The sequence below is a fragment of the Nerophis lumbriciformis genome, linkage group LG39, assembly GCF_033978685.3.
Source record: "Nerophis lumbriciformis linkage group LG39, RoL_Nlum_v2.1, whole genome shotgun sequence".
NCBI lineage: Eukaryota > Metazoa > Chordata > Actinopteri > Syngnathiformes > Syngnathidae > Nerophis > Nerophis lumbriciformis.
Window position 1 is genome coordinate 23,002,614 of NC_084586.2, and position 14,887 is coordinate 23,017,500.

At 26.6% G+C, this 14,887-nt stretch overlaps 1 protein-coding gene across 1 annotated transcript in view; it reads right to left on the reverse strand.

Moving 5' to 3' along the window:
• LOC133577723 (LIM and SH3 domain protein 1-like) overlaps positions 1 to 14,887 on the reverse strand; it is a 41,907-nt gene that overhangs the window by 11,990 nt on the left and 15,030 nt on the right. Inside the window, exon 4 of the mRNA XM_061931709.2 lies at positions 4,982 to 5,089. Coding sequence (XP_061787693.2) covers positions 4,982 to 5,089 — 108 coding nt within the window. The remainder of the gene's footprint in view (positions 1 to 4,981; positions 5,090 to 14,887) is intronic.

Genomic DNA, 14,887 nt, shown 5'->3' on the forward strand with positions numbered 1-14,887 from the left:
TTTTTTTTAAATTGAAGAACATTGTTTTTTTTGCTTGTTTATTTTGTTGACCACTGACCCAAGAAATAATAAACTAACTAACTAACAAACTAACTCTTACACTGAAATACTATAATAATACAGTGGAACAATTTCCCTTTTGGATCAATAAAGTTTGTCTAATAAAGTTGCGTCTAAGTCTAAATGCAAACTTTTGAAAGCACTTACTGTACACTTAAAATGAGTTTGTTTTTTTAAATCTATTTTTATTGTATTATATCTATATATACGGGACAAGCGGTAGAAAACGGATGGATGGATGGATGTATTTTATGAAACGAAAACAATTGTATAAAATAATAACAGAAAATGTTAAAGCCACTCAGGCAATGATCATTATATTACAACCTGATTTATTTTTTGGGGGGGATTATATATTTAATTTACTATTTATTTAATAAAACAATTTTTTTTCAAATAAAATAATAAAATAATAATAAAAAATGTTAACACCACTCAGGCAATGATCATTACATTACAACCTGATTGATTTTTTAGGGGAATTATTATTATTATTATATTATATTATTATTATTATATATTATAATTATTATATTATATTATTATTATTATATATTATTATTATATTATATTATTATTATAAAATACTATGTATTTTAAAAAACAAAAACAATTTTATAAAATAATAAAAAATGTTAACGCCACTCAGGCAATGATCATTACATTACAACCTGATTTATTTTTGGGGGGGATTATATATTTAATTTACTATTTATTTAATAAAACGAATTTTTTTCAAATAAAATAATAATAAAACATGTTAACACCACTCAGGCAATGATCATTACATTACAACCTGATTTATTTTTTAGGGGGGGATTATTATTATTATTATATTATTATTATTATTATTATATATCATAATTATTATATTATATTATTATTATTATATATTATTATTATTATATTATTATATATTATGATTATTATATTTAATTATTATTATTATATATTATATTATATTATATTATTATTATAAAATACTATGTGTTTTATAAAACAAAAACAATTGTATAAAATAATAACAAAAAATGTTAACGCCACTCAGGCAATGATCATTACATTACAACCTGATTTATTTTTTGGGGGGGATTATATATTTAATTTACTATTTATTTAATAAAACGAAATTTTTTCAAATAAAATAATAATAAAAAATGTTAACACCACTCAGGCAATGATCATTACATTACAACCTGATTTATTTTTTAGGGGGGATTATTATTATTATATTATTATTATTATTATACATTATAATTATTATATTATATTATTATTATTATTATATATTATTATTATATTATATTATTATTATAAAATACTATGTATTTTATAAAACAAAAACAATTTTATAAAATAATAATAAAAAATGTTAACGCCACTCAGGCAATGATCATTACATTACAACCTGATTTATTTTTTGGGGGGATTATATATTTAATTTACTATTTATTTAATAAAACGAATTTTTTTCAAATAAAATAATAATAAAACATGTTAACACCACTCAGGCAATGATCATTACATTACAACCTGATTTATTTTTTAGGGGGGATTATTATTATTATATTATTATTATTATATATTATAATTATTATATTATATTATTATTATTATTATTATTATTATATATAATTATTATATTATATTATTATTATAAAATACTATGTATTTTATAAAACAAAAACAATTTTATAAAATAATAATAAAAAATGTTAAAGCCACTCAGGCAATGATCATTACATTACAACCTGATTTATTTTTGGGGGGGATTATATATTTAATTTACTATTTATTTAATAAAACGAAATTTTTTCAAATAAAATAATAAAATAATAATAAAAAATGTTAACACCACTCAGGCAATGATCATTACATTACAGCCTGATTGATTTTTTAGGGGGAATTATTATTATTATTATATTATATTATTATTATTATATATTATAATTATTATATTATATTATTATTATTATATATTATTATTATATTATATTATTATTATAAAATACTATGTATTTTATAAAACAAAAACGATTGTATAAAACAATAACAAAAAATGTTAACGCCACTCAGGCAATGATCATTACATTACAACCTGATTTATTTTTTGGGGGGGATTATATATTTAATTTACTATTTATTTAATAAAACGAAATTTTTTCAAATAAAATAATAATAAAAAATGTTAACACCACTCAGGCAATGATCATTACATTACAAGCTGATTTATTTTTTAGGGGGGATTATTATTATTATTATATTATATTATTATTATTATATATTATAATTATTATATTATATTATTATTATTATATATTATTATTATAAAATACTATGTATTTTATAAAACAAAAACAATTTTATAAAATAATAACAAAAAATGTTAACGCCACTCAGGCAATGATCATTACATTACAACATGATTTATTTTTTGGGGGGACTATATATTTAATTTACTATTTATTTAATAAAACGAATTTTTTTCAAATAAAATAATAATAAAACATGTTAACACCACTCAGGCAATGATCATTACATTACAACCTGATTTATTTTTTAGGGGGGATTATTATTATTATTATATTATTATTATTATTATATATTATAATTATTATATTATATTATTATTATTATATATTATTATTATATTATATTATTATTATAAAATACTATGTGTTTTAAAAAACAAAAACAATTTTATAAAATAATAATAACAAATGTTAACGCCACTCAGGCAATGATCATTACATTACAACCTGATTTATTTTTTTTGGGGGGGATTATATATTTAATTTACTACTTATTTAATAAAACAAAATTTTTTCAAATAAAATAATAATAAAAAATGTTAGCACCACTCAGGCAATGATCATTATATTACAACCTCATTTATTTTTTAGGGGGAATTATTATTATTATTATTATTATTATTATTATTATATACTATAATTATTATATTATATTATTATATATTATTATTATATTATATTATTATTATAAAATACTGTGTATTTTATAAAACAAAAACAATTTTATAAAATAATAATAAAAAATGTTAACGCCACTCAGACAATGATCATTACATTACAACCTGATTTATTTTTTAGGGGGGATTATTATTATTATTATATTATTATTATTATATATTATAATTATTATATTATATTATTATTATTATATATTATTATTATATTATATTATTATTATAAAATACTATGTATTTTATAAAACAAAAACAATTTTATAAAATAATAATAAAAAATGTTAACGCCACTCAGGCAATGATCATTACATTACAACCTGATTTATTTTTTTGGGGGGATTATATATTTAATTTACTATTTATTTAATAAAACGAAATTTTTTCAAATACAATAATAATAAAAAATGTTAACACCACTCAGGCAATGATCATTACATTACAACCTGATTGATTTTTTTAGGGGGGATTATTATTATTATTATATTATATTATTATTATTATTATATATTATAATTATTATATTATATTATTATTAATATATATTATTATTATATTATAATATTATTATAAAATACTATGTATTTTATAAAACAAAAACAATTTTATAAAATAATAATAACAAATGTTAGGCAATGATCATTACATTACATTACAACCTGATTGATTTTTTTAGGGGGGATTATTATTATTATTATATTATATTATTATTATTATTATATATTATAATTATTATAATATTATTAATATATATTGTTATTATATTATAATATTAGTATAAAATACTATGTATTTTATAAAACAAAAACAATTTTATAAAATAATAATAACAAATGTTAGGCAATGATCATTACATTACAACCTGATTGATTTTTTTAGGGGGGATAATTATTATTATTATATGATATTATTATTATTATTATATATTATAATTATTATATTATATTATTATTAATATATATTATTATTATATTATAATATTATTATAAAATACCATGTATTTTATAAAACAAAAACAATTTTATAAAATAATAATAACAAATGTTAGGCAATGATCATTACATTACAACCTGATTGAATTTTTAGGGGGGATTATTATTATTGTTATATTATATTATTATTATTATATATTATAATTATTATATTATAATAAATATATATTATTATTATATTATAATATTATTATAAAATACTATGTATTTTATAAAACAAAAACAATTTTATAAAATAATAATAACAAATGTTAGGCAATGATCATTACATTACAACCTGATTTATTTTTTTTGGGTGGGAGGGGGACTTCTTTTTTTTTTACCTTGAAAATTTATTTTTCTATCATGCTAGATTTTTATTTGAATTTTTGATCATTTCTTTCAAGGTTAAAAAATGTGTTGCCAAATATGGAGAAGGTTAATACTAAGACAATAATAATCCAGGAGAAGAACATCATCTTGACTGCTTATTTCTCCACCGTGTGTGTCGCTTTCAGTGTGGAATGTGTGTGTGCGTGTGTGTGTGTGTGTGTGTGTGTGTGTGTGTGTGTGTGTGTGTGTGTGTGTGTGTGAGCGGATGTTGAGCGAGTGTCCACAGCTGAGAGCTTGTGACCATATAAGGGTCGCCTCTTGTGGGCCGACAGCAGAGAGAAATGTTGAAAATATTCCCTGCCAGCACTTCCTTCCGTGGAGTTGTGTAGCGCTACACACCGCACACACTACACAAATTAGTTGTGTAGCGCTACACACCGCACACACGACACAAACGTTTATTTTGTGTATTTACATCACCAACTGGGACGCTTCACTTCCTCCAGATAAAAAAAAACGGACATTTTTCACAGCGGTGATACCTATAGACGGCCACCAGATGGCAGTATGCTTATATCTACTTTTATAGTCTCCTATGAAAATGTGAAGATAATGTCTTTTTTGAGTTTCTTACGTCGCTGATCTGGTCCTGCGTCTTCTTCAGCCGTTGCATCTCGGGAGTGTCGGTCACCACGCTGAAGCCTTTGCCCTTGTTCTTCTCAAACTCCTCCTTGTAGAGCGCCTGCGAGGACATGCACACACGCCTGCAAGTCAGCAGCCAGGACATTTCACACTTTACACGCAAAAGTCAACTCTTTTTCTGACTTTCTTCTGCAAAAAAAGCGAGTTAGCCTAGCCCGGGGGCGCTACATTTACTCCGTTACATCTACTTGAGTAACTTTTGGGATACATTGTACTTCTAAGAGTAGTTTTAATGCAACATACTTTTACTTTTACTTAAGTATATTTATAGAGAAGGAACGCTACTTTTACTCCGCTACTTTTATCTACATTCAGCTCGCTACTCGCTACTAATTTTTATCCATCTGTTAATGCACGCTTTATTTGTTTTGGTCTGTCAGACAGACCTTCAAAGTGCCTGCCTTACTGGTGACGTTTCACTTTGTTCCACCAATCAGATGCAGTCACTGGTGACGTTGGACCAATCAAACAGAGCCAGGCGGTCACATGACCTGACTTAAACAAGTGGAAAAACTTATTGGGGTGTTACCATTTAGTGGTCAATTGTACGGAATATGTACTGTACTGTGCAATCTACTAATAAAAGTTCCAATCAATCAATCAAAAGTGTGCAGGAAAAAAGATACTTTTTGATTTCAACCGTACATCCCGTCAAAAGCCTAAAGACTGACCCGCACATGAGGACCTTCCTGTCTTCACAATAAAAGTGCCGCTCCATCGCGCCTGCGCTTTCAAAACAAGAGTCTCCGAAAGCCAGCGCAAACAAGCTAGCAAGCTACGGAGTTTGACGCCAATATATTTCTTGTAAAGTGTATAAAAACGAATATGGAAGCTGGACGAATAAGATGCCAAAAACCAACCACTTTCATGTGGTATTAGACAGGAAGGAGGAACTTTTCTCCTCCTCCATTTGAAAACGTGGACGTTATCATCACTACTGTCTGATTACAATCAATGCAAGTCATCAGAATCAGGTAATACACCAACTTATATTCTAGTCTTCATGAAAGAAAGGAATCTATGTGTTAAACATGCATGTATATTCATTAAAACACCTTTAACATGTAAACAAAAACAGCAAATTAAATAAATATAAATTATATACTGTATATATCAATGTATACATATGTATATATATACATATACATATATACATATACATATATATATATATATATATATATATATATATATATATATATATATATATATATATATATATATATATATATATATATATATATGTATATATGTATGTGTGGGAAAAAAAATCACAAGACTATTTCATCTCTACAGGCCTGTTTCATGAGGGGGTTCCCTCAATCATCAGGAGATTTTAATGGGAGCATTCACATACCATGGTTTATATAGGGCACAGAGTGGGTGGGTACAGGCTGGCGTAGGGGCGTGGTGATTGGCTCATGTGTTACCTAGGAGGTGTTTCCGTCTGTGGCGGCATGCTGTTACAATTTCGCTGCGCTTGTTGAGGGATGACAGGTCTGGACGGTAAATAATAAACAGTTTCTCTTTCAAGCATAGGTTGCATCTTTTATTACCACTATTGTAAGGTGTGCTGGATGCAAGAATTTGCCATGTTATTGAATATTCAACATTATTGTCTTGGAGGTCCCAAATGTGTTTGCTGAGTTCTGTGGTATTCCGCAGGTTTTGGTTCCTGAAAGAAGCCTTGTGATTGTTCCATCTGGTTTTGAACTCTCCCTCGGTTAATCCTACATATGTGTCGGATGTGTTAATGTCCTTGCGTGTTACCTTAGATTGGTAGACAACTTGATGTTTGTAAGCACCCCCCGTTGAGAGGGCAATCAGGTTTCTTTCGGCAGTTGCAGCCTTTGTTGGTTTTGGAGTCGCTCTGTCCGGGGGCCGACGGTTCATTTGCAATTGTTTTGTTGTGGTTTGAGATCATTTGTCGTATATTGTTCATATATATATATATATATATATATATATATATATATATATATATATATATATATATATATATATATATATATGATGAGTGTGTATGTTACTCATCAGTTACTCAGTACTTGAGTAGTTTTTTCACAACATACTTTTTACTTTTACTCAAGTAAATATTTGGGTGACTACTCCTTACTTTTACTTGAGTAATAAATCTCTAAAGTAACAGTACTCTTACTTGAGTACAATTTCTGGCTACTCTACCCACCTCTGCCCGGGGGTCAGCAACCCGCGACTCTAGAGCCACATGCGGGGCTCTTTAGCGGCGCCCTGGTGGCTCCATGGAGCTTTTTCCAATAATGTACGAAAATGAAAAAAAAAAAAAAATGGTGTGAAAAATATGTTTTTTGTTGTAATATGGTTTATGTAGGAGGACAAACATGACACAAACCTTCCTAATTGTTAGAAAGTCCACTGTTTAATGTTTGTGTTTATGCTTTGTGCAGCCCTTTGAGACACTTGTGATTTAGGGCTATATAAATAAACATTGATTGATTGATATGCTTCACTGATGAGAGTATTTGGCGAGCGCCGTTTTGGCCTACTAATTTAAGCGGCCCTTGAACTCACCATTGTGTGGACTGTGTCAGAACGTGGACTATGGAGTGGTTGTTTTCCCGAGATGCAAGTGAACTTGGATCGGACGTGGCTTGAAGGTGGGTACATGATTTATTTTAAACACTAACAAGCTACAAAACAGAAGCAAACAAAAGGCGCGCACAATGGCGGAGGTAAAAAAAACTTGGCGAATGAAAACAAAACTTGCACAAAGGCAGAAAGTAGTGATGGGTCCGGCAACACCGATGCATCGGCGCATGCGTCGAGCTCATAGAGCAAAACCCTGTGTCGGTTTTAGAAAGTCACGTGACCGATCATGAGCTGTTTTGGTCACGTGACCGATACGCCAACTGTGTCACCTCCTCTGTGCCCTGTGAGCGGCTCTTTTCTACAGCCCGAGAAATAATAACTAAGAAGAGAAATCGTCTAAAATGTAATACGTCGGAAAAACTTTTTTTTTTTTTTTTTTATATAAAAATGTGTAAAAAAATTTAATTAAAACAATTCCCAGTCCACAATCATCCACAACACGTTCTCTTAGATTTCCATGTTATGATACATGTTCACATTATTTATTGACTGTATCTAAAAAAGATACAAATATATTTTTATTTAAATGAAGATATGAAATAATCCTAAATGAAATATTTATATTATTGTATATACTAGGGCAGGGGTCACCAACGCGGTGCCCGCGGTCACCAGGTAGCCCGTAAGGACCAGATCAGTCGCCCGCTGGCCTGTTCTAAAAATAGCTCAAAAGAGCAGCACTTACCAGTGAGCTGCCTCTATTTTTTAAATTGTATTTATTTACTAGCAAGCTGGTCTCGCTTTGCTCGACATTTTTAATTCTAAAAGAGACAAAACTCAAATAGAATTTGAAAATCCAAGAAAATATTTTAAAGACTTGGTCTTCACTTGGAATAAGCGGTAGAAAATGGATGGATGGATGGGTCTTCACTTGTTTAAATAAATTCATTTATTTTTTTTACTTTGCTTCTTATTACTTTTAGAAATACAATTTTAGAGAAAAAATACAACCTTAAAAATGATTTTAGGATTTTTAAACAAATATACCTTTTTACCTTTTAAATTTCTTCCTCTTCTTTCCTGACAATTTAAATCAATGTTCAAGTAATTTTTTTTATTTTTTATTGTAAAGAATAATAAATATTTTAACTTCTGTTTTTTCGACGAAGAATATTTGTGAAATATTTCTTCAAACTTACTATGATTAAAATTCAAAAAAATTATTCTGGCAAATCTAGAAAATCTGTAGAATCAAATTTAAATCTTATTTCAAAGTATTTTGAATTTCTTTAAAAAAAATTTTTTCTGGAAAATCTAGAAGAAATACTGATTCGTCTTTGTTAGAAATATAGCTTGGTCCAATTTGTTAAATATTCTAACAAAGTGCAGATTGGATTTTAACCAATTTAAAACATGTCATCAAAATTCTAAAATGTATCTTAATCAGGAAAAATGACTAATGATGTTCCATAAATTATTTTTTTTAAATTTTTTTCAAAAAGATTCAAATTAGCTAGTTTTTCTCTTCTTTTTGTCGGTTGAATTTTGAATTTTAAAGAGTCGAAATTGAAGATAAACTATGTTTCAAAATTTTATTTTAATTTTTTTTCGTGTTTTCTCCTCTTTTAAACCGTTCAATTAAGTGTTTTTTTTCATCATTTATTCTCTACAAAAAACCTTCCGTAAAAGGGAAAAAAAAATGTACGACGGAATGACAGACAGAAATACCCATTTTTTAATATATATATAAATGTATTTATTTAGCTATTCTTGTTTAAATCACACTTACGTGTAACTTACAAATGACAATATATTTATTTATTTAAGTGTGTATCAAACTGGTAGCCCTTGGCATTAATCAGTACCCAAGAAGTAGTTTTTGGTTTCAAAAAGGTTGGTGACCCCTGTACTAGGGCATCAAATCAGTGCCAGTTGAGTCGTTCCATAGGTTGCCTGTAGGGATTTTTAATGTCCAGTAGATGTCAGTATTTAGTGACACAGTATCGACACAGTATCAATACAGTTTTGCAATGTGTCGAAACGCTTCATGACGCCTCATCAACCCATCACTAGTGAACACGAAATAAAAAAAACACTTACTGTGGCATGGGACTGTGAACATGAATTGATACGAGAGGATAGCAGGGTTAGAAAGGAAATGACAACAGGACGAAAAACAGAAAATGAAAAGCTTAAATAACACAGACATGATTAACAACAGGTGCGTGACTCAAAACAGGTGAAAACAATTGGGTTGCTATGGTGACAAACAAGAGTGCACAATGAGTCCAAACGTGGAACCGGTGAAACTAATGGGTAACCATGGAAACGAGACAAGGGAGTGAAAAGCAGGAACTAAAAAAGAGTCCAAAACCAAACAGCACATGGCCAAACAAAAACACGATCAACACAGACATGACAGACTGACTGTTTACATGTACAACTTTCTCTGACACTGCCACAAAAATACGTGTTTTATGCCACTCCTTTGTCTCATCTTGTCCACCAAACGTTTTGTGCTGTGCATGAATGCACAAAGGTGAGCTTTGTTGATGTTATCGTTTTGTGTTGAGTGCCAATCAGGCATATTTGGTCACTGCATACCATGAATTGATTAACGTGGACCCCGACTTAAACAAGTGGAAAAACTTATTTGCGTGTTACCATTTAGTGGTCAATTGTAGGGAATATGTACTTCACTGTACTATCTACTAATACAAGTCTCAATCAATCAATCGATACATGACTCCAAGATAATCGCTAACATGCTTTTTAGGCTAGTTTCGTTGTTTGTTTACACGTACAACTTTCTCCGATGCTGCCACAGAAATACATGTTTTATGCCACTCCTTTGTCTGATTTTGTCCACCAAATGGTTTATGCTGTGCGGGAATGCATAAAGGTGAGCTTTGTTGATTTTTATTGATTTGCTGGAGTGCTTACTAGGCATATTTTTTTTCAATCCATGACTGCAAGCTAATAAATGCGAACATGCTTTCGAGGCTAGCTGTATGTACATATTGCATCATTATGCCTCATTTGTAGCCATATTTGAGCTAATTTCATTTCCTTTACTTACGTAAATTTAGTTTATTGTTCCATGTTTCGTGACACGTTATCTGTGTGTAATATTGGCTGCATTTCTCATAGTTGTTCCAGACCACAGCAAACGCTACGCAGCTTGCAAAGATTGTAATAAATCCATTAGAAGAAGACAGCCTCTTAACTTGGACACACACGTCTGCACCTTTGACCATTCTAAGACAGACATTTCCAAGAGTTATCTCACCTTCTGAGAAGTTTGACTTATGTTTTCCAATGTTATAAAAATGTGTAGAATAAATCAGATCAAACATTACAGGGAGACAGAACAGGATCAAACATTACAGGGAGACAGAACAGGATCAGACATTACAGGGAGACAGAACAGGTTCAGAAATTACAGGGAGACAGAACAGGATCAAACATGACAGGGAGACAGAACAGGATCAAACATGACAGGGAGACAGAACAGGATCAAACATGACAGGGAGACAGAACAGGATCAAACATTACAGGGAGACAGAACAGGATCAAACATTACAGGGAGACAGGACAGAATCAAACATTATAGGGAGACAGAACAGGATCAGACATTACAGGGAGACAGAACAGGTTCAGAAATTACAGGGAGACAGAACAGGATCAAACATGACAGGGAGACAGAACAGGATCAAACATGACAGGGAGACAGAACAGGATCAAACATTACAGGGAGACAGAACATGATCAAACATTACAGGGAGACAGAACAGGATCAAACATTACAGGGAGACAGGACAGAATCAAACATTATAGGGAGACAGCACAGGATCAAACATTACAGGGAGACAGAAGAGGATCAAACATTACAGGGAGACTGAACAGGATCGCTGACGAGTCTGCCAACTTTCAGCGCCTCTTACAAAAAAGGTGAGATACAGGTAAAAAAAAAAGGGGCGGGGGGTTGAGAAAAAAATAAATAAAAATTGTATTGTTTCGTTAATTGAAGAAAATTGTTTTTATACTTAAAAGTGTTTTTTTAATTTAATAAAATTGTTTTTTTTACTTGCAAATAGTATTTCTAATTGAATAAAAATGATTTTTTAGTTGCGCGTATTTTTTTAATTTAATAAAATAGTTTTTTTTACTTGCAAATAGTATTTCTAATTGAATAAAAATGATTTTTTAGTTGCGCGTATTTTTTTAATTCAACAAAAAAAATACTTTGTTGCAAATAGTTTTTTTAATTGAAGAAAATTGTGTTTTTACTTGCGAATAATTTTTTTAATTGAAGAAAATAGTTTTGTTTTTACTTGTCAATCGTTTTTTTAATTGAAGAAAATTGTTTTTATACTTAAAATATTTTTTTAATTTAATAAAATTGTTTTTTTACTTGCAAATAGTTATTCTAATTGAATAAAAATGATTTTTTAGTTGCGCATATTTTTTTAATTTAACAAAAAAAATATTTAGTTGCAAATAGTTTTTTTAATTGAAGAAAATTGTGTTTTTACTTGCGAATAATTTTTTTAATTGAAAAAAATAGTTTTGTTTTTACTTGTCAATCGTTTTTTTAATTGAAGAAAATTGTTTTTATACTTAAAATATTTTTTTAATTAAAAACAATTGTTTTTTTTACTTGCAAATAGTATTTCTAATTGAAAAAAATGATTTTTTAGTTGTGCATATTTTTTTAATTTAACAAAAAAAATATTTTGTTGCAAATAGTTTTTTTAATTTAAGAAAATTGTGTTTTTACTTGCGAATAATTTTTTTAATTGAAGAAAATAGTTTTGTTTTTACTTGTTAATCGTTTCTTTAATTGAAAATTTTTTTTTTATACTTAAAATATTTTTTTAATTGAATAAAATTGTTTTTTTTACTTGCAAATAGTATTTCTAATTGAATAAAAATGATTTTTTAGTTGCGCATATTTTTTAATTTAACAAAAAAATATTTTGTTGCAAATAGTTTTTTTAATTGAAGAAAATTGTGTTTTTACTTGCGAATAATTTTTTTAATTGAAGAAAATAGTTTTGTTTTTACTTGTCAATCGTTTCTTTAATTGAAGAAAATTGTTTTTATACTTAAAATATTTTTTTAATTGAATAAAATTGTTTTTTTACTTGCAAATAATATTTCTATTTGAATAAAAATGATTTTTTAGTTGCGCATATTTTTTTAATTTAACAAAAAAATATTTTGTTGCAAATAGTTTTTTTAATTTAAGAAAATTGTGTTTTTACTTGCGAATAATTTTTTTAATTGAAGAAAATAGTTTTGTTTTTACTTGTTAATCATTTCTTTAATTGAAAAAAAATGTTTTTATACTTAAAATATTTTTTTAATTGAATAAAATTGTTTTTTTAACTTGCAAATAGTATTTCTAATTGAAAAAAAAGATTTTTTAGTTGCGCATATTTTTTTAATTTAACAAAAAAAATATTTTGTTGCAAATAGTTTTTTTAATTGAAGAAAATTGTGTTTTTACTTGCGAATAATTTTTTTAATTGAAGAAAATAGTTTTGTTTTTACTTGTTAATCGTTTCTTTAATTGAAAAAAAATTGTTTTTATACTTAAAATATTTTTTTAATTGAATAAAATTGTTTTTTTACTTGCAAATAGTATTTCTAATTGAATAAAAATGAATTTTTAGTTGCGCATATTTTTTTAATTTAACAAAAAAATATTTTGTTGCAAATAGTTTTTTTAATTTAAGAAAAGTGTGTTTTTACTTGCGAATCATTTTTTAATTGAAGAAAATAGTTTTGTTTTTACTTGTTAATCGTTTCTTTAATTGAAGAAAATTGTTTTTATACTTAAAACATTTTTTTAATTTAATACAATTGTTTTTTTTTACTTGCAAATAGTATTTCTAATTGAATAAAAATGATTTTTTAGTTTCACATATTTTTTTAATTTGACAAAAAAATATTTTGTTGCAAATAGTTTTTTTAATTGAAGAAAATTGTGCTTTACTTGCGAATCATTTTTTAAATTGAAGAAAATAGTTTAGTTTTTACTTGTTAATCGTTTCTTTAATTGAAAAAAATTGTTTTTATACTTAAAATATTTTTTTAATTGAATAAAATTGTTTTTTTACTTGCAAATAATATTTCTAATTGAAAAAAAAGGATTTTTTAGTTGCGCATATTTTTTGAATTTAACAAAAAAAATATTTTGTTGCAAATAGTTTTTTTGATTTAAGAAAATTGTGTTTTTACTTGCGAATACTTTTTTGATTGAAGAAAATAGTTTTGTTTTTACTTGTCAATCGTTTTTTTAATTGAAGAAAATTGTTTTTATACTTAAAATATTTTTTTAATTGAATAAAATTGTTTTTTTACTTGCAAATAATATTTCTAATTGAAAAAAAAAAGATTTTTTAGTTGCGCATATTTTTTTAATTTAACAAAAAAAAAATATTTTGTTGCAAATAGTTTTTTTAATTGAAGAAAATTGTGTTTTTACTTGCGAATAATTTTTTTAATTGAAGAAAATAGTTTTGTTTTTACTTGTCAATCGTTTCTTTAATTGAAAAAATTGTTTTTATACTTAAAATATTTTTTTAATTGAATAAAATTGTTTTTTTTTTTACTTGCAAATAGTATTTCTAATTGAAAAAAAAAGATTTTTTTAGTTGCGCATATTTTTTTAATTTAACAAAAAAAATATTTTGTTGCAAATAGTTTTTTTAATTGAAGAAAATTGTGTTTTTACTTGCGAATAATTTTTTTAATTGAAGAAAATAGTTTTGTTTTTACTTGTCAATCGTTTTTTTAATTGAAGAAAATTGTTTTTATACTTAAAATATTTTTTTAATTTAATAAAATTGTTTTTTTAACTTGCAAATAATATTTCTAATTGAAAAAAAATGATTTTTTAGTTGTGCATATTTTTTTAATTTAACAAAAAAAATATTTTGTTGCAAATAGTTTTTTTAATTTAAGAAAATTGTGTTTTTACTTGCGAAAATTTTTTTTAATTGAAGAAAATAGTTTTGTTTTTACTTGTCAATCGTTTTTCTAATTGAAGAAAATTGTTTTTATACTTAAAATATTTTTTTAATTGAATAAAATTGTTTTTTTTACTTGCAAATAATATTTCTAATTGAAAAAAAAAGATTTTTTAGTTGCGCATATTTTTTTAATTTAACAACAAAAATATTTTGTTGCAAATAGTTTTTTTAATTGAAGAAAATTGTGTTTTTACTTGCGAATAATTTTTTTAATTGAAGAAAATAGTTTT